Consider the following 21,164-nt stretch of genomic DNA (forward strand, 5'->3'; position numbering starts at 1 on the left):
TCATGGTCTCTTTCAGTATAACAGAATGCCTTTTGGTTTAGCCTCAGCTGCCTCAGTTTTTCAAAGGGTCATGTACAATATTTTTAGGGATGTGGATCAGTTTGTAAAGTGTTTCAAGATGAGATTTTAATTTTTTCTGGTACTGTGGAGGACCATATTGGTCATTTACGATGTGTGTGTGAAAAGTTAAGGGAAAGCGGTTTAACTTTGAAAGCCAGCAAGTGCAAGTTATTTCAATCTTCAGTTGAATATTTGGGACACACATTATCAGGTGATGGTGTAGTTCCGAAAAGATCGAATGTAGATGGTATTAGTAATGCTCCACCGCCAACAAATAGAGACCAGTTATTATCCTTTGCAGGAATGTGTGAATACTATAGTAAATTTGTAAATAACTTTGCCACCAAAATGGAGCCTCTGAGGAAGCTGTTGAGACATGGTAATTCGTTTGTTTGGGAAGGGGAACAACAGGTAGCATTTGAACTCATCAAGTCTGATATTTTGCATGCTCCAACACTTAGACCATTCTGTTTGAATAAATTGTGTGTCATCACGGTGGATGCCAGTATGTATGGTCTTGGGTCTGTGTTGTCTCAAAGGTCTGGCAAAGATGAGTGGAATGTATGTTTTGCGTCCCGTACCCTCAATGATACGGAACGTCGATATGCTGTCATTGAGAAAGAGCTTTTAGCTTGCGTTTGGGCAATTGAGCACTTCAGAAATTTCATTTGGGGAAATACATTTATTCTGAGAACTGATCACAAGCCATTGGTTAACATTCTGTCCCCAGGTGGAGGTTGGAATGCCACAGCTCGCATTTCCAGACTTACTTCACGACTCTAAGAATATTCTTTCACTCCGGAGTATGTCCCTGGAAAAAGAAATGTGGTGGCAGACTTTATGTCTCGTCATCCATCTCCAGCTTCTGTGTGCAAGATTTTGAATGACACTGATGTGGTCACTTGCTTGCAGGATGTCCTTTCTACCTCTTTCAATGAGATTTCTGAAGACTTGTGGAAAACTGCTGATGAACAAGATCTCACTTTACGAAATATTAAAAAATTCATTCTGGAAGGTTGGCCTGATAAAAAGTTGTTAAAAGAAAATTTTATGCCATTTTTCAATATTTCAACCGAACTGGAGTTGGAGAATGATTTAGCTTTTAAATCTGGTAAATGTGTTCCACCTTTTGATATACAAAATCTGATTCTAGATCTTGCACATAAATCACATCCAGGTATGTCGGCCATGAAAAGATTGATTAGGAATTATTTCTGGTGGCCATCGTTGGATCGTTTGGTTGAACACAAGGTTAGAGAGTGTTCTGTTTGTGTAGGAAACGACAAAATGTTGAAAGTTAATGTTCCTCCATTGAAGACAACCCCTTGGCCCACTTTGCCTTGGAAAAAACTTGCCTTTGATATTTCTGGTCCTTTTATGTGTCTTCCCTCTGATTCCCGCTATGCACTTGTTCTTATGGATTACCACTCAAAATGGCCAGAAGTTAAATTTGTTTCTTCTACTTCCACCAATGTTGTGGTACAGTTTTTTAAGGAAGTTTTTTCTAGAGAAGGCTGTCCGTCCACCTTGGTCACGGATAATGGCGTGCAACTTACCTCACTAGAAATGGAGAGTTTTCTCAAATTACATTCCATCAAGCACAATACCGTTTCATTTTATGAACCACATGAAAATGGTTTGGTGGAGCGTTTTAATAGAGTTTTGAAGGGTTTTATATCTGAGGTCTGTAAGTCTGGGTCAGATTGGAAAACTTTCTTAAGAGAAAAGTTGTGGTGTTACAGAATTACTCCTCATTCAACCACTGAAGTCAGTCCTTTTCGTTTGCTTAAAGGACGTGATCCTGCTTCTACCATTTGTCCTTGGTGGTTCAAGGATAAATGTCTCAACAAGTCCTTTTCACAAGAGTTGGTCGAACAAGCATCTCAGAAAATTGAGGATAAACAATCTAAAAGTAAATTGTGGTATGACAAAAAGTGGAATGTTAAATCTCCTGATTTTTCTGTGGGAGATGTGGTGAGGATCAAGAGACCTGGTATTCTTTCAAAATGTTCTGATAAGTTTAGTAAGCCAATGAAACTTGTAAAAGTTTTTAGAAATAGTGTCATTACCCAGGATGGCAGGTTATGGAACGTTAAGCGGGTTGCAAAGTGTCCCACTGTGCAGCAAACTTCCATTTCCTCTGCTCCTAAGCCTACTAGCAGTTCCATTGCTTCAAGAGTTAAGTTATCTAACCGCCCCAGATCGTTCCCTGTGAAATTTCATGATTATGTTTCTTAACCTCTTTCTTTCTTTTCTATAAAAGGGAGATGTGTTACATTTTCACCTCATTGCATTTTCCTGTACCTTTAAATCCTGCATGTTTTTCTTTAAGTGTTCTTAGAACACTACTGAGTTCTTGCCTTCAGGTCAGTTGCACTGTTCCTGTGGACCAAGAGACTACTGTTCATGTTGCTGTGCTGCTTAATAAATCAACCTGCATTCCCACCAGTTCCTGTGGATTATTTAACAATGTCTTATTGGTACTGTCAGCCCAGGCCCGGGCTAAGACGACCCTGCAGTCCTGAGGGATATCCAAGTCCTGGAATTCTCTGAACTCAGGAGCCAAGCCGATAATCTGAGAGATGTCAGATCTGGATGCTGGACTTGCCCCTGGTTCATAGTGAGGAGATGCGGGTAAAGCCTGAAAGGAATTGGAGGTTCCAGCGATAGACGGTGGAGTTCTGTAAACCAATGTTGGCGTGGCCACGCTGGGGCGACCAGGATCAGTGTGCAATGCTCTGCTTTCAGTTTCCGAAGGACCCTGGGGATCAGGGGAAATGGAGGAAAAGCGTAAGGAAACACGTTGCACCATGCGATTGAAAATGCATCCCCTAGAGATCCTTTCTGGGGAAGCCAGCTTGCATAATGTTGGCATTTTGCGTTGATCTCCGTCGCAAATCGATCCAGGTGAGGTCTGCCCCATCGGGAGAATACTGCGTCGAGAGCTTGTTGGTCGAGCTCCCACTCGTGGCAAATGGAGCGTTGCCTGCTTAGTGAGTCTGCCAGGGTGTTGTCTGCTCCTGGGACTTACTCCGCCCTCAGCGAAATTTTATGTTGGAGTAGCCACTTCCAAATTCGCTGCGATTCTTGAGACAACGTCATGGATCGAGTTCCCCCTTGCTTGTTTAAGTAGTGCATTGTGGTGGTGTTGTCCGTCCTCACAAGCACTGGGGAGTTCCTGATTCTGGGCAGGAAAGCTCGAAGAGCCAGGTATACTGCCCTCAACTCTAACAGGTTGATGTGGAGCAGTTTTTCGACTGGCGACCACTGACCGTGTATCTGAAGTTCCTGCAGGAACGTCCCCCATCCTTCCAATGATGCATCTGTTATCACGTGTGGGGAGATTGGAAGCAGGAATGGAAGGCCCTGGTTCAGGTTTTTTGTTTGAAGCCACCAGTGCAGGGCCTTGACCATGAACAGAGTGATCCTGAGTAGATCGAAGGATCCCGTACACTGGATCCACTGAGATGATAACGCCTCCCGTAAGGGACGCATACGGAGGCGGCAGTGTGGTATTAGGAGGATGTTAGAGGACATCATTCCTAGCAGTGACTTGAAAAGTCGCACCTTGATGGTCTTTTTGAGCTGAATGCGTGCTGCCAGCGACCTCAGTTTGGCCTGACACTCCTGTGATGGAAAGGCTTCTCCTGATGTGTGTCTAGAATCGCTCCCAGGAAAGTGAGGCGTTGAGAGGGCTGCAGTACTGACTTTTCCTGGTTGAGTGCAAGTCCTAGACTCTCGAAGAGCTGAAGACAGGCGTTGGGAGACCTGTTCACGCCTTCTAGAGTGGGAGACTTGATGAGCCAGTTGTCCAGGTAGGGGAATACCTGGTGATGGTGCTGGCGAAGGTAAGCTGCCACTGGAGATAGGCGTTTGGTAAAAATGCGTGGCGCCGACTTCAGACCGAATGGCAACACTCTGAACTGGTAATGTCTGCCCGCCACAGTGAACCTCAGGAATTGGCGGTGACTTGTGGAGAAGTATGTGAAAATAGGCGTCCTGGAGGTTTAAGGACACCATGAAATCAATGGAATTGAGTAGCTGTAACACCTCTTGAATGGATACCAAACGGAACAATTGTTTTTTGAGGTATGTGTTGAGGTTCCTTAGATCCAGTATAGGTCTCCATTTCTTCTCCTTTTTTCGTATCACGAAGATCCGTGAATAGAATCCTTTCCCCCTCTGACCTCAGGGAACTCTCTCTATGGCTCTATTCTGAAGCATCAGTGAGAGTTCCGCTTGAAGAAGATGAAGATTCTTGTGTTGCATGGGACATGGGGGGTTCGAAGAAGGAGTGTCCACAAACTCCAGAGTATGCCCGAACCGAACCAGTTGGAGAACCCAATGATCCGTAGTTATTTTTTGCCAATTGTGGAGCAAGTTGGGAATTTTGCCTCCAACTACGAAACATGGAGAAGAACTGGAGGCCTGTTGGAGAAAGAAGTCATTGCCTTCTGGCGGAATCTTTCTTTCCTCTTCTTCCTCGAAAGGAGGACTTATTGTAAGAAGACTGGCCTTGTTGCTGCCTCTGTTGGTATTGACACTTGTATTGCTGGGACGAGCCATAGGAGGATTTGTACCCCTGATATCCACCTCTTGTCTGCTTGCCTCTTCCTCTGGAGCCCCGAAAGGAAGTATTCTTGTACTGGAGGGTACCCAGGGCTTTTGCGGTTTCGGTATCTTTCTTGATACCCTGCAGCATCTCGTCAATATGCTTCCTAAAGAGAAGCTCTCCGTCGAACGGCATGTCCAGTACCTTGGCTTGGACTTCCGGCCAGAAAGATGTAGCTTTCAGCCAGCCTTGGCGCCTAAGGACAGCTGCCCCCGCCAGCTGGCGAAATCCTGTAGAGGCGATAATCATTGCCACATCAATTATCTCTGAGGCGGATCGCTCTCCCTCCAGGAGGATCTTCTTTACCTCTTCTTTCTGCTCCTCTGGCAGTGTGCCTAGGTATGGGGCAACATCTGCCCACATCTGGCGATTGTAGCGTCCCAAGAGTGCAAGCGAGTTTGCCGCTCTGACGTTAATGGCCGACATCGACGAGAACCTCTTCCCGATGTAATCCAGTTTACGGCCTTCCTTGTCCGGAGGCGCAGTCAGTGCAGCAGCTGGGTTGTTGGATTTCCGCTGCGCGGCCTGTGTAATCACAGAGTCCGGTTTAGTATGGCCTGTAAGGCATGCCGGAGCAGTGTCCGGGGCCTTATACTTCTTACCGAGCCTGGTCGGCACTGGAAGTAGAGATGAGGGATTTTGCATTATCTTTACCCCCTGGTCCCAGATGTGGTCAATAATAGGGATTGACCGGACCGGACCGTCTTCTTGAATGGCTCCTTAAAGTCATATAAGAAGCAGTCCTGAGGTTGCGTGGTCATCTCTATCTTGAACCTTGCTGCTGCTCGCTCTATAACATTATGAAACCCCCCTGATGTCTCCTAGAGGTGAATCCGCCTGTGCCTGGTCTGGGGATGCTGGACTCATCACCCTGTATTTCTCCCTCTTCCTGTTGACCCTCCTCGTCTTCTTCCACTGCTTCTTCTTCATCCAAAGATTGTTGTGGAGGCAAAGATACAGGATCTGGTGTAATGACCAACGGAGGTGGTCTAGGGCGAGGAGGAGGAACTGGTGTCACAGGTTGTGGTGGCACTACTGGAGGTGGCGGAGTAGGCAGAAACGGCTGTTTGTAGTCCGCTATAAGGAATTGGAGGTCCGTGACAATTGAGGCCGGGAGGCACACCATAGGTTGTGAAGGAGGAGGAGATTGATATTCCTCCTGGTATGGGACTTCTGCCTGACCCATATATTCGTAATCCGAACTCTCATGGACCTCGACATGTAGCTGTGATGGACTTGTTGCAGTGGGGAACATGGCGCGATCATCAGAGTCCTCAGTCTCCAGTAAATGGACCGGTGGCAGTGGCTGGACTCAGCTAGGAGACGTCGCCTCTGGCGTCAGCGTACGCGTTGACATTCTGAAGTGTGTATAGGTATACTTCAGCTTGGGAGAGCCTTCCGCCGACGGGGTGGTCGTCGACGGTGGGATGCTGACGGCCACAGCAGACTTCTCTGTCGTCTTCACCGACGACGATGTCGTCGACGGTAGCATCGTCGACGGTGGTTTCTTCGTCGACGGCAGTGTTGGGAGTTGCCGTCGACGTCTTAGTCGACGGCTTCGTCGATGCTGGAGTCGACTGCTTTGTCGACGTCGATGGCTTAGTTGATGGCTTTGTCGTCGACGACATCGTCGACGAGGTGGTCGTCGTCGTCGATGGGACTTTCGTTGACGACGATGGTTTCTACGTCATCGACGAAGGAACTGTCGTCGACGAAGGAGCTGTCGTCGACGGAGGAGTCGTCGACGTTCTTTTGACAGGAATAATAGATGTTACAGACCTACCCAAAGACGATGATGTTGAAGTAGATGACGTCAAGGTGGTGAAGGCCGATGCTGTCGGCGTAGAGAAGGTTACGGTCGACGCTGTCACAGGCATGGCAGAAGACACCAGCACGGGTATATGGAAGGTGGCTTCCTGAAGAGGAGTCTTGCCATGGTTTTTGGACGACACTCTGAAGACTTAGGCGTCTTTTTTTGAGGTGGCATATCAGACGGCCCTGGAGGTGTCTGTCTCAGACTTTTAGAAGAGGAGTGTGAGCTCCTGAACGAACACTCGCTCTCACCTGAAGAGACTGTTTGATCCTTGTCCTTCAGTCTCTGAAGCCACAGAAGCAGGCGTCCCTCTCTGTCTTTTAAAGTCTTGACAGAGAAAGTGCGGCAGACCTTACAGTCCTTGGCAGAATGATCAGGGTAGAAACAGTAGAGGCAGTCTTCATGTTTGTCATCTACATGCAGTCTCAGCTTACTACACGAGGCACAAGGTCTAAAGAGCCCTTTTTAAGGAGTGGAAGACATAGTAGACTCTAGCACTCCTTCACAAGAGTAAATATGAAGAGAAAGATATGGAATAAATCTAGAAATACCAGAAACCTGAGCAGAGCTCAGTGGAGACTCCCTTAGCACGACGTGCGGTAGAAAATCTGAGGGACTAGGGCTCTTTCCAGGAAGGTTCTAGAGGGTGGTAGTAGCTGATTGACTCCTGGCCAAAGTTTGGTCCTTTTTACAAAAGGACTCAGATAGGTTACTAATGTGAGGCCTCAGGCCTATAGTGTATATATATGTCTTTATGACATTACTATTTTTATGTACCGGGGACTCCCACCCCGACGACGGGGAATGATTCAGGCATGTGAATCTATGAAAGATACCCATAATACTGGATACATCCTGGAAGCCTGTGGTAGTAGAGCGGCGCCCTGAAGGACAGGGTGCCCAGTCATAAATGGTAGTTCCGCTGACATTGTGGACCAGCTGAGTATCTTGCCTTTGCAGATTTCTTTCTCCCCTCCACATAATGCCCCTCCCAATGCAAATTTCAACACAAGATGAAAAAAGGAAATTAATTAGGAGTTCTAAATCTTTTTGCCCATTTACATTCCACAGAAAGCTCTGTTAATCCTTGGTGGAGGTTTATACAGCTCCCTGACAACTTTGGCAATAGCAAGTTCACAATGGAAGTCAGTAGGTGGAGCAAAGCACTGCTTACAAAGCTGTGCTTTAGAGGAACACTGGACAGAAGGACACGCCTGGGGACTATCCTGAATAACCAGAGCAGACAAAAAGGACACAGGTTCTTATTAAGAAGAACCAAAGCAATCTGTGCGGACCTTCACTAGAAGAACAGATGGAAAAAGCATTTGCAATACAATAGGTCTCGCATTTGCAGGAGTTTAAGGTATTGGCGTTGTAAATGACAATGCCTTTTATTTATCTGTTTTGCTAATTAAAACAAACATACATAAAAGACATTGTCCTTTACAATGCCAATAGTTCAAACTCTTAAATACAAGACCTATTCAAAGAAGCGGCCACCATTGTACCGGGCTGTTCTGAAAGTGAAAGCACGCATGGTGCACTGAATGTTGCAGGAAAGCATGTCTTGCCTGCAGTAGCAGAAACTCATTAAAGAAAATAGAGCTTACAGACTAAAAAAGACGAGCCGTGTAACAACCAAAGTAAAAAGTCCAGTCCTCATGGGATGTTACAAATGAAGACAAGGCGGTACTAAAGAGGGACTATCAAGCCTATTAAAGAATTAGAATCCAGCATTAACGAAGTGCAATGACACAAGCCTATGACAAATATGGGCGGAGAGTGATCAGGGCTTCCATTCCACAATACAGCATGCCGCAGAGCAGCGCATGCGCTGCCCAGGCTAGAATGCTGCGAGGGCTGTTGAGGAGAAAGTTTTGGGTTTGCCATCAAGCTCTAGGAGTGTAGGAATAACAGTCTGCCTCCGATATGACAATACAGGTTTGGTGGGTCAAAGTTGTGAAACCAAAGAGGAAACGGATGGAACACGGACATGCTGTATGCGTAATGTTGAAAACCAACAACTATATTTGAAATTTGAATTACTGGACAACTTAAGGAGTTCTCAATTGAGGTAGGCTTTCCATCAGTAGCTACAGAGTGAGCTTTGAGGACCTCAGGAAAGCTGGAACAATTTGTGAGTGAAGCATAGAGGACTACATCGGGTGACAAAAGGAAGAATCCGGGCAAGGGAAGAACAATTTTCAATAGGTTATGCTGAATGCCGCTAAAGAGTGTTTCAAGTGCTAATCATTAAAGAGTAATTTTTTGTGATTAAAGTCCTCCTATTTCAAGTTTTGCGCCCTGACACACTAACAACCAAAAGAGCTGTTAGAGGGCAAAAAACTCTCATTGGCCAAGGGACTGGAGACTCTCCCAGTCTGATGCAACCAAAACATTTTTGCATAGCTTGGACAGTGACAAGGGCTGATTTTCTACTTCTAGTAGTATACTTAGTTGTATGCATGCCTTGTTATCTTAGTCGTTCCGGGTTGGGAAGTGGGAGTCCCAAAGGATTAGGGCAGAGTGTCCTCTCCTCTAGGCAAGGGTATGCAGAGAATGCGCGGCAAGCCCAGTTTTAGTGTTCCGAGTCTTTTTCAAATACTGCAGCTTTGCTGCATTTCTTCCACCCTATAGCAAGTCACTGAATCTATTTTTCAGTTGCTCATAGATTTAGGTTTCCTTTTATATGGGCTCTGTGAGCAGTTTTAATTATGGATGTAACTATCTGAAGCTATGTGTGTTTTTACATGAGATTATGTTCTCTGTCCAATAAACAGTTTTAAAAAACAGTGTTAAAGTAAATTGGAATCATGAACACTTACCTCTTTGGTAAGTCGGAGCACAGCATTTTTAATGGCTATTTCCTTCTTTACTTGCTCTTTGGTGAGTCTCACAAAATCTCTACTTCTATGTGGTTTTAGGTCCATCCTTGAATAGTGCCTATTTTGAATACTACTGAATAGCATTTTCATTGAACGAGGTAAAATACCAAGCTGATCCGGTGTACCTGTTCGAAAATAAAAACATTTAATAAAAAATGCATAGTTTTAATTTTTCGTTTACAAGTCTTTCGTTTATTAAGTAATGTTTCTATGGCAACTTTCATTATTTACAACAGTCTGTAAAAACATTTACTAGGAATACAGATTTAGGAAGAATTGGAGAGTGCGTGCTGGTGGGGGGGGGGGGGGGGGGGGGGTTTAAAACTTGACTGGCAAATTTTATTTATTTTTATTTTATTTTTATAGCATTTGTAAGGCGCACAGCTACCCACAAAGGGTTTCCCGGTGCCGAAAAAGCGGATCACGAGCACAGCTAGAGAGAGAGAAAATCCAAGGGTACTTATTTGTCAAACACCAGCAAATTAATTCCACTTTACCTACCTCCTCCACATTACAACAGAAACCTCATCAACAAGCACATTAGAAAATAGGCATGTTCCATCTGACAACTCACTTTGATCTGTCATCTGTAATCTTAAGGATGCTTCATGAACTTAACCCCTTCGATGCTGATGACTAGCTCAGCTCGTCATCAGCTACGGCACTCGTATGCTGATGACTAGCTGAGCTCGTCATGTTACTCGGGATTTTCGAAATCCCAGCACACAGCGGGAAAACCGTTAGCAGTCAAGGTGTTAAAAAGCCAGCACCCTTAGATGGTTGCAGCAAAATAACTTTCATTGGTATTGAGAAACAGGATATTGATGGGTACTTAAGTTTGTGGACGCCTTCATATGTTATATAGGTGATTATGCTACTGTGTTCCATAACTGGGAGTTTATGGACACATCTCATTTGCTCCCCATTGCCCTCAAAGAATCAAGTTTGAGGCGATCAGAGGAGGAGTTTTCAACTTTGAGTAGTGTAGAAAGCAGCAGTACAGTATTTCTCAGAAACAGTGATCACCTTTAGCAGTAATGTAGCTACCTAGTTTATTGAAGGACAAGCTCCAACAGCCGTTCATTTATAGTTTTAGTGGCGTTTTACCATCACACTCCTTGCAACACTTGTCAGATGTGCCCAGACATACAAGAAATGTTGGGTAGTACATGTGCATGAATATAAATGCAACCTTGTGCTAAAGGGCACAGCAGCAGAATTCACCCATACACCTTTACATTTTCCCACTGAAATCTCTTCTCCATCTTCCATCTCACTCCCTCAAATAGGCCTATTAAACTTCTAATAAAATTGTGGGATGGGATATAGGGCACTGTGATGTGCCTTCCAAAGTCCGTTCTAGATCTAAAAGCTTACAGTCCACATAAGCTACTAAAACCCAATACCTCCACAAACACTTCAGCTGTTTCAAATTATTTCTAGCAATCTTGAATCTACTCTACAAGTAATTCAGATTTTATGTTGCTCTGTGCCCCATTTCCTAGCTAGTAAGAGAGTTTGGAAGTCAAATGGAAAACTCTACAATAAGTCCACCATAGGACCATGCTATGGGGATCAGAAGCATCTGCCAATCTATAAGGCAAAGTTGCTGCATTTCCGGTCACATATTTTGTTTATGGTACAAAAAAAGGGGGTATACCCAATAGAGTCACTGGGACATGGGTGAATAGTAGTACAAACGCAGAGGGTCCCAGTGTGGAACCGTTTAGGAAAAAGGAAGACACATAAAAACTTTAAAGGAAAAATAAAGGCAATAAAGATTCAATGTTATGTATTCAAAATGAATCAATACACAAAATATGGTTGACAATTTAATGAAATCGCACAGAAAGTTTGTTAATTCACAAACGACAAAACAACAGCAGTGCCCCAGGGAGGAGAGGGAGGGGGTTTACGTGCAAGGAGGGTGTGTAGGTTACCTGGAAAATAGGAAGAGAGTGCTGGTCAGCATGACCGGATTCATAAAATAATTACAAAACGTGTTGGCTTATAAATTCAACCACACTTTTCACATGAATGTTCAAGAAGTTACATCAGATGCCATCAAGGATAACCATTTGGGTCAATTGAAAAATATATGGTTGGTTGTTGGCAAACAGAATGGTTGTCGACGTTTCGACCCCTCTAGTTCTAGGTAGCAATGTGACCTTAGGCTGGGGTCTACATCAGGACAGAGGAGGGAGGGGCAAGGAACCTGTGGAACAGGGGGTATAGAGTCAGTAAACGGATAGAGTGATTGAATTAAAAAAGATGTGGCAATTAAAAACCCAAAAGGGGATTTTTACCGTAAACGTCAATCGTCACGGTCTGAGATTACATAGTAAAGCTGGGCCTGGAGGCTCCATGTGCGAGAAAAGGGGACAATCGGAAGAGGTCTCTGAAATCGAAAAATCAACCACATTAAAGGGGAAAGAGGGTTTCGGTCGGCCACTGCCATAACCTGTAGGGGAGAAGAGAACCAACACTTAGAAGGGCGCCAGAGGTCCTGAAACCAGAAAATACATGGGCTACAATACGTGCAGAGTATGGGCAAGTATAAGGAGAAAATAAGCGGTCCGTACAGAGTATGGCCAAGTACAGTAAAAAAAATAATAAGCGGTACCACCAAACACTAACGCTGAGCTAATGAGAAGAGGACCAGCATTTGCTAATGATCCGTATACAACCAAGGTAGACACATTGAGAAACCAAGGTTGAATAAAGCTAATCGTCTGATTAAAAGCGGTTGACACATTCTCAATTGCGCCTGCTAGAGTAAAACCCAGAGCAAGGAATGGGAGGGAGCGGGGGTACTCACAAATTGGATCCGTTAGTGATGGGCTGAATGGGTTAAATTAATGCCGCCTGCCACGGTCGGTACTCGCGTTATGCAGGGAAAACACAAAAAGAACCTCTAAGTTTGGGACCGAGTTAAAGCGGAAAAAGGGCCAGAGAGCAAAACCATTGAGTCACTCACCAGAAAAGCTGGGAAATCATAGACCGCAGTAGTGTCAGTCACTCCGGTAGAAGCGCCCGGCTCGTAATGATCGGGAATTTAAAAAGCAATCCGGAGCGCACCAGAGCGTGTACGTTACGTTGCGAGGGATACGGAAGCGTCGTGTCTAACTCCGGATGAAACCCGAAAGCATTGATAAGGTTGCCAAGGCCCCCTTGAGCTTGTGGAGGATCACAACTAGTAGAAATAAGAGTTGGGTACTCGTGGTTGGGCCGTGTAAGCCACAAAAGTACACCATTGTGGTCATAGTATGATCGTAAATGCTATAGAAGCACATGTTGGTTTTATGAAATACATGCCGGGTGGCCAATAGCAGAATGAAGTTGGCATAGATAGCAAACCTATAGATACAAAATGCTGTTTTTGTGAAATAAATGCGGATTATTCAACAGCAGACCTACGATTGCCATAGATCGCAAACATATAAATTATAAGAAAGTCATATGTGATTGGTGACGCTCACCAGGATGGAAAGAACATTGCATTATGAGGCAACACATTGGGACTCGCTTCACTGAGAAGACAGGTACATATAAATCATACAGAATTATAGCGCGTACCTCGCACATAGAGGGTATAGGCCACTGCTAAGATCACAGTGCATCACATTGGGAGAAAAAACATGTTAGGAATTCTTAATATAGACGCCTGCACCTCAACACAGGAAGGCATAAGTGTACATGCAGGATAGCCATCAATAATGCAACCAAGATGAAAGAGATTTATCAGAACACAGTAGATGAGGCCTCAGTACAGTGCAGAAGAGGAGAGACAGGCTATGTTAAGAGAATAACTAGGGTCACAGTATAGCCAATTGAGCCTGACTGCTGTCAATTTCATTCAACCCATTTTCAACAGTCTCAAAGAGGGACATCCATTTTGATTCCCCGACGTTCAGTATGCCCCGAATATCGCCGCCCTAGGTCCCGGGGTGGCTTTTTCGAGCACAAGCCAGCGGAATGAATCTGGTGCGTGTCCCATAGCCTTAAAATGTTCAATAAGGGGAGCCCCAACAACTTCGCAACGGATCCTACGACAGTACTATAGTATCCTGCCCTTGATTTTTTGCTGCGTTTGGCCAATGTAAGCCAAATCACAGGGGCACATGATCAAGTAAATCACTTTCTGTGTTGCAGTTCGTGAAACTTTTGAGTTTTACTTTTAACTGTTTAGACTCAAAATCCTTGGTTTGTATGGTCATAGAGCAGGCTTTGCAATGACCGCAGCGATGATGGCCCATAACCGATGAAAGGTCCCACATAGATTGTATTTTAGGAGGTTCAGGGGTGTCCAAAAATGAATTAACAATGTGGTCACAAATACTCTTCGCCTTCTTGAAAGAATGCATTGGTGGTACTGGTTGATCTATGTCGTCCGACAAGATTACAATGTTTGTTTACAACTTTTTTTTATCGCATTACTACGAGTTGAAAAAGTTGACACGCAGATCATTCTTCGGTTGGCGGTATCCTCTCGTTGTTTTGGTTGTAAAAGAGTCTCACGGGGGTTAAACCATGCCCGTTTCCTGGCCCTCTTTACTAATCTCACTGGATAAACATGTTCAATCAAACGGTTCATGAGATCCTCTGATTCCATCATTAAGTTGGTTTTGTCTGAACTGTTCCTCCGGATCCGGAGAAACTGCCCGAAGGGAAGGTAATCTCTGAGCCCACAAGGGTGGTGGCTAGTGTATTGCAAAAGGGAATTTTGTTATGCAGATTTCCGATACAATGGGGTGTGCACTCTGTCCCTTTCAGCATAGATAGTGATTTCCAAAAAGGCAATTTTTTGGGGGTCAGATTGTATGGTGAGCAAAGTGAGCAAGGGACTCATGTCTGAACATACCCTGCCACACTTATGGCGGCCAAAAGCGGTACAAAAGGGTCCCTTGCTCACTTTGCCACTGGATTCAAGCAAGCCGGGCTGAAGACGGCTGGAATGCCAGAAACCGGTCCTCGGAAGCTTGTTTCCGGTCCAGGGAAGGCATGGCTTGGCAGTTCGGGCTGGACTGTTCCCATGAGGCACAGGGTCAGACTGATTTGCATATAGCCATGTCTGAACTGGGGTGGCAGAGTGGGCTAAAGAACGGTGATGGATTAAACCCAGATCTTTTGACTGGGTGTGAGTGTTTGATTGATTCAGATGCTCCGTCCATCACCACCCCCTTTTGTACCGCTCCTGTGTTGAGAGGCGCTGGCGTCTCAGGTTTTACCTTCTTCGCTATTATTGCTACTTACTATGGACATTTTTGCTCATTTAGACACCTTCTGCCCTCCTGCGCGAGAGGCGCTTGCGTCTACATTAAGAATTCCTAACATGTTTTTTCTCCCAATGTGAAGCACTGATCTTAGCAGTCGCCTATACCCTCCTATGTGCGAGGTATGCGCTATAAATCTATATGATTTATATGTACCTTTGTCTCTTCTCAGTGAAGCGGGTCCCAATGTCTTGCCTCATAATGCAATGTTCTTTCCATCCTGGTACGAGTCACCAATCGCATATGACTTTCTTATATATATTTTTGCGGTCTATGGCAATCGTACGTCTGCTGTTGAATACTCCGCATTTATTTCACAAAACCATCATTGTGTATCTATATGTTTGCTATCTATGCTAACTTCAATCTGCTTTTGGCCACCCGGCATGTATTTCATTGTTGGACAGGCCACGTGACGGGCCGCTCTCCCCCGGCTCGACCAAGCCCGAGCCAGTCATACAAGCACCACACCCCACCATTGCACGTCCTACGTCCCCTCAGGGACACCTGCCCCCGAGCATGATAACCTCGTGGGTCCGATCCACGGCCGACCCACGCGCCCAGCCCGGGCCGCCATCTTGGACACTTCGCCACGAGGCCGCCTGGCCCCCGATCGACCTCAACCCTGGGCCTAGCCCGGCCTCAGACATTCCGGCACCACCCTCCACCCAGGAGGTGAGCGAGCTACTTGGCCAGTCAATGGGAGAAAGAGGTGTCGATGGTTCTCCCCCGGCCAGTGCCGCTCGCCCATCGCCTCCCCGGGTGCTGGCTCCACCCCCCTGCTGGGTGTCTGGACTCCCTCATCCCGGACCTCCCGACCTCCAAGTGCGAGGGTCCGGACATCAAAGCACGCCAGCCCTATAACTGGGGCAGCTCCAGAACAGGAAGGCAGTTGTATCTTGGAGTCGAGAGACGAAAGAAGAACTCATCCTGGACGGACTACTGGCGCTGCCGTAGCTCTGTCCTGTGCACCATCATCCTGCCTGTTGGCGCTGCCACAGCCGTCGTAACCTTCATCCTTCACCGTCGTCCGGATCTGCTGGCGAGGCCGCGGACCGTTGTAACTGTCATCTGCATCGGGACCTGCTTGGCTTCTCCACGGCCCGTCGACCATCCTTCATCCATATCGGGACCTGCTTGGCTTCTCCACGGCCCGCCGACCACCCTTCATCCATCTCGGGACCTGCTTGGCTCCTCCACGGCCCGATCAGCAACCACGCCGAGCTCGAGGATTGAGAGCTATTGAACTCATTGGTAACTAAGACTGTCCCGCTACCCTTTTCCTCAACCAGAGATCAGAACCGAGGGGACCCCTGAGTCCAGACCTCCTTGTATTATATCAACGTAACCTAAGAAGTGCATATAAAGTCTCGTTAACCTTCAATCTTGTGTGGTGTCCGTCTGTGGGGGGGAAGTTACTTATCTGTACAGTCGTTGGAGACGGCTCTCCCTGGAGACCTCTCCCCGTAATCTCGGCCGACCCTCCCGGTCCGTCTAACATTGGTGGCCAGCGGCGCGATCCGAATCACCGCATAACGTACAGAGAGTAGCTCACCCCACAACGAACAACAATGTCGACTAAAGAGAGCGGATCAACTGAGAAGTTCCAAATGGAAAAGCTAGAGGAATACAGCCATCGTGAACTAAAGCAGTTCTGCATCGAACTAGGTATCGCTACCACCGGACTAAGTACCAAGGACGATTTTAAGCATGCCCTAGAATCTTGGGCAGAGACCGGGGATGTCGAAACCCCGGAGCAAAGCACCGCAAAAAAGACCAACACGGCCCCCGAAGAGCAAAGAACGGGTCTCTCGCAAGACGAGATCCAAGAAAGAGAAAAAGCCCGACTACACGAACTTGAAATGGCCCGACTCAAGATGGACATAGAACTCAAATTGGCCGAGCAAAAAATAAACTTAGAGCACCTTCGCCTCCGAGAAGAAAGAGAGGAGAAACAGAGGCAAAGGGAGCTCGAGGAAAAAAGACTAACGTACGAGCACGAGCGGAACCTAGCCGAGATCAACCTGCGCAAACAGAATAAAGAATTAGGGGTGCCCGACAGACCGTCCACCCCCGGGACCACGGACAAAAAAGTGCACATCCCCAAGGATGTGGTCCGAGAATATTTTCGAGAAGACGACATCCAGCAATGGTTTAAAGCATATGAAATCGCGATGACTGCGCACCGGATCGATAGAGCCGACTGGGGAGCCGGCCTATGGGGCAAATTCCTCAATGAGGGCCGCGATACTCTGTTACAGCTCCCAGACCACCAGATGACCTCCTACGACCATATGAAAGCGGCCCTCCTCACTCGCTATGGCCTCACGCCCGAGATGTACCGTCAGAGGTTCCGAGACTGCACACGCATTCCAGGTACAACTTGGGTGGACTATGTAACGTACTTTAGCCGAGCCTTCGAAGGCTGGATCAGAGGGAACAACGTCACGACCTACGAGCAGTTGTTCAATCTGATGGTATGGGAGCATCTGTCCAACAACTGCTTCATTGAACTACGCCAACACCTCCTCGACAGCAAGTTAACCGATCCCCGGCAGCTCGCAGCCGAAGCTGACCGGTGGGAGATCACCCGAGTGGGCCGGAATGGGTCCTACGAGCAGAACAGGAACAACAATGGTCACCACCGATCCAGAGGAGGAGGAGGGGGCCAAGGACGAGGAAGAGACAACACTCCGGCCGCCCCCACTACCAGCACCACCCCCCCGGCCAACCGGGGCAGCACCCCGGCGCGACCGGGATACAGAGCCAATGTTACATGTCACCGATGCCAACGAGTCGGCCACTATGCAAATGACCCAAGCTGCCCGCAGTATCAGAGCCCAAGACCCCGCCAGGTGACCGCCGCGGCACTAGGGGAAGAACAGATCTCCGAGGAACAAGAAACAGACGAGCAAGAGTATCAAGGGTGGGAGCCAGCCGCCATGACTCTCGCGTGCTTAGGGGGAAGAGACATGGTCCCGCGGGTCCCCCTACCCGCTAACACCCAGAAGTACGGCCAATGGGTGAGCATCAATGGACAACGGGCCGAAGCCCTTCGAGACACCGGGGCCAGTGTGACAGCCGTCCGCTGTCACCTGGTGACCCCAGAGCAATATCTACCGAACATTCTCTGCCCTGTACGATCAGCCGACAACTCGGAGAGTCTGTGTCGGATGGCCTGCGTCCCCTTTGAATGGGGAGGGGTCTCCGGCATGTTGAAAGTAACGGTCCGAGACGACGCCCCCGTGGACTGCCTCCTCGGAAATGACCTGGAAAGCTCCCCGTGGGCAGCCGTGGAGCGAAAAGAACACTTGGGGATGTTGGGCGTCCCAGACTGGGCGTGCGTCACCACCCGGTCTATGGCCGCCCGTGCCAACCATCACCCGGAAGAACCAGAATGGCCGGCGCCTCCGCCTCCGGTCGCCCCCGCCGAGACCCCCGACCAGTGCATCCCCCTCGAACCTGCTCAACCTTCCGACCTTGCTAATCTCGACCAGTGGGCTCAAGAAGGGGGGCCCACACAAGAACAATTTCGTCAGGAGCAGAAGACCTGTCCCTCCCTTGAGGGACTCCGACAACAAGCGCTCGCCCAAAGCGCAGGGGATACCTCCGGAGCTCATTGGGTCTACTGGGACAATGACCTACTGTACAGCGAGCAACGAATCGCCGAGCTGGGGGCCAACCGAGTACTAGTGGTGCCACTCCGCTTTAGAGACTTCCTGCTAAATCTGGCCCACGATGTCCCCCTGGCAGGGCACCTGGGACAAGATAAAACCTACAGCCGCCTAGTGACCCACTTCTTCTGGCCAAAAATGAGAAACGATGTGCACCAGCATTGCCGATCTTGCCCCACGTGCCAAGCCAGTGGGAAGAGCGGCCGCAAATTAAAGGCCCCCCTGCAACCCTTTCCCGTAGTCACAACCCCCTTTGAGAGGGTCGGAATAGACATTGTGGGACCCCTAGACCCACGTACAAGACAAGGCCATCGCTTCATCCTAGTACTAGTGGACCACGCCACCCGCTACCCTGAGGCTATTCCTCTCCGGACCGTCACAGCCCCAGTGGTCGGCAGGGCCCTGATGGGGATCTTCTCCCGTGTGGGGTTCCCCCGAGAAGTCGTCAGTGACAGAGGCACGAACTTTATTTCCAAATACATGAAGTCCCTCTGGCAACAGTGTGGGGTCACCTACCGCTTCACGACCCCCTATCACCCCCAAGGAAACGGACTTGTTGAACGGTTCAATCGCACACTAAAAGGGATGATCGGGGGATTGGAAGAACCCCTCCGTCGCCAGTGGGACGTGCTGCTGCCGTGCCTCCTCTTCGCCTACCGGGAGGTCCCACAGAAGTCCCTAGGCTTCAGCCCATTCGAGCTGCTCTATGGGCACCCAGTACGGGGGCCACTCAGCCTGATCAAAGAAGGCTGGGAGTTGCCTCCGGCCAAGAGTCCTCCAGATGTCTTCCGGTACCTCCTCACCCTCCGCAACCAGTCCCAGCGGTTCAGAGACCCAGCGAAAGTCAACCTAGAGGCCAGTCAAGAGGACATGAAGAGATGGTATGACCAGAACGCCTCATCTATTGAATTCGAGCCGGGGCAACAGGTCTGGGTAATGTCCCCCACAGAACCGTGCGCTCTCCAAGACAAATGGACGGGACCCTTCAAGGTAATCGAGCGCAAGGGACCCGCCACCTATCTGATCGATATGGAGTCCGCCCGGAATCCGCTCCGAGTCCTCCACACCAACAGACTGAAACCCCACTTTGCACGAACAGAACTCAGCCTCTTGATGGCCACAGACAACGGGGTTGAGGACGACTCCGAGCCTCTCCCTGACCTCTTGCGGACCCAGGAGCAAGACGGCTCCGTGGATGGGGTCCGACTCTCGGAGACCCTCACCCAGGAACAACGCCAAGAGTGCCAAGCCCTCCTATCACGATTTGCCAGCCTGTTCTCCCTCACCCCAGGTGTCACTTCCTGGTGTGTGCACGATGTGGACACCGGAGACAGCCCTCCTATCCGCCACCGGGCCTACCGCGTACCTGATCGGGTACGGGCCTGCATCCAGGCGGAAGTAACTAAGATGCTCACGCTCGGGGTCATCGAGCCCTCCGACAGTCCATGGGCCAGCCCGGTCGTACTGGTCCCCAAAGCAGCCGCCCCCGGAACCACACCCGAACTCCGGTTCTGTGTCGACTACCGGGGCCTGAATGAAGTCACCAGAACGGACGCACACCCCATCCCCCGGGCAGATGAACTGGTCGACCGAATGGGCGCTGCCCGTTACCTCAGCATCTTCGATCTAACGGCAGGCTATTGGCAGATCGGCCTCACACCCCGAGCACAAGAACGTTCTGCCTTCTCCACCCCCGATGGCCACTATCACTTCACGGTCATGCCCTTCGGCATGAAAAATGCCCCAGCGACTTTCCAACGGCTCGTCAATCAGGTCCTGGCGGGGCTCGAAGAGTTCAGCGCCGCCTACCTGGACGACATCGCTGTGTACAGCCACCACTGGACCGAGCACCTCCACCACCTCCAGGCAGTGTTGCAAGCCCTTCAGCGAGCTGGCCTCACGATCAAGGCCAGCAAATGTCAAATTGGACAAGGGTCAGTGACCTACCTCGGACACCAAGTGGGAAGCGGTCTAGTGGCCCCTCTTCAACTGAAAATTGCCGCCATCCAGAACTGGCAACCCCCTAACACTCAAACTGAGGTGCGAGCCTTCCTGGGCCTCACGGGCTACTACCGAAGGTTCGTGAAAGACTATGGTACCATCGTGGGGCCTCTCACCGAACTCACGTCGAAAAATCAGCCCAAGAAGGTGAACTGGACCCCAGAGTGTCAAGCGGCCTTCGAACAGCTAAAGGCCGCCATGTGTTCCGCTCCTGTACTCCAGGCCCCAGACTACAGCCGGGAGTTCGTCGTCCAGACGGACGCCTCCGACCAGGGCATTGGGGCGGTCCTGTCCCAGGTGAACACCGAAGGCCTTGATCAACCGGTGGCCTTCATCAGCCGGAGACTCCTACCACGGGAGCAACGCTGGAGCACCATAGAGAGGGAAGCCTTCGCTGTGGTATGGGCCCTCAAGAAGCTCCGACCCTACCTTTTTGGCACCCACTTCCGGGTGCAGACTGACCACCGACCCCTGCAGTGGTTGATGCATATGCGGGGGGAAAACCCAAAACTGCTACGCTGGTCCATCTCCTTGCAAGGTATGGACTTTACCGTTGAACACCGGCCTGGGTCTGACCACGCCAACGCGGATGGCCTGTCCCGGTTTTTCCGCCTCGACGAAGAGAGTCCCCAAGAGGATGGGTAACTCTCCCCGCCTTCAGCTGGGGGGGACGCATGTTGGACAGGCCACGTGACGGGCCGCTCTCCCCCGGCTCGACCAAGCCCGAGCCAGTCATACAAGCACCACACCCCACCATTGCACGTCCTACGTCCCCTCAGGGACACCTGCCCCCGAGCATGATAACCTCGTGGGTCCGATCCACGGCCGACCCACGCGCCCAGCCCG

General features: G+C 49.0%; 1 protein-coding gene across 1 annotated transcript in view; it reads right to left on the reverse strand.

Annotated features, from left to right (window-relative positions):
* Positions 1–21,164, reverse strand: part of KIF20B (kinesin family member 20B) — an 870,233-nt gene that overhangs the window by 711,953 nt on the left and 137,116 nt on the right. The window contains exon 6 of the mRNA XM_086921981.1: positions 9,311–9,495. Within this exon, the coding sequence (XP_086778107.1) occupies positions 9,311–9,495 (185 nt within the window). The remainder of the gene's footprint in view (positions 1–9,310; positions 9,496–21,164) is intronic.

Source organism: Lissotriton vulgaris, chromosome 5 (genome assembly GCF_964263255.1).
Source record: "Lissotriton vulgaris chromosome 5, aLisVul1.2, whole genome shotgun sequence".
NCBI lineage: Eukaryota > Metazoa > Chordata > Amphibia > Caudata > Salamandridae > Lissotriton > Lissotriton vulgaris.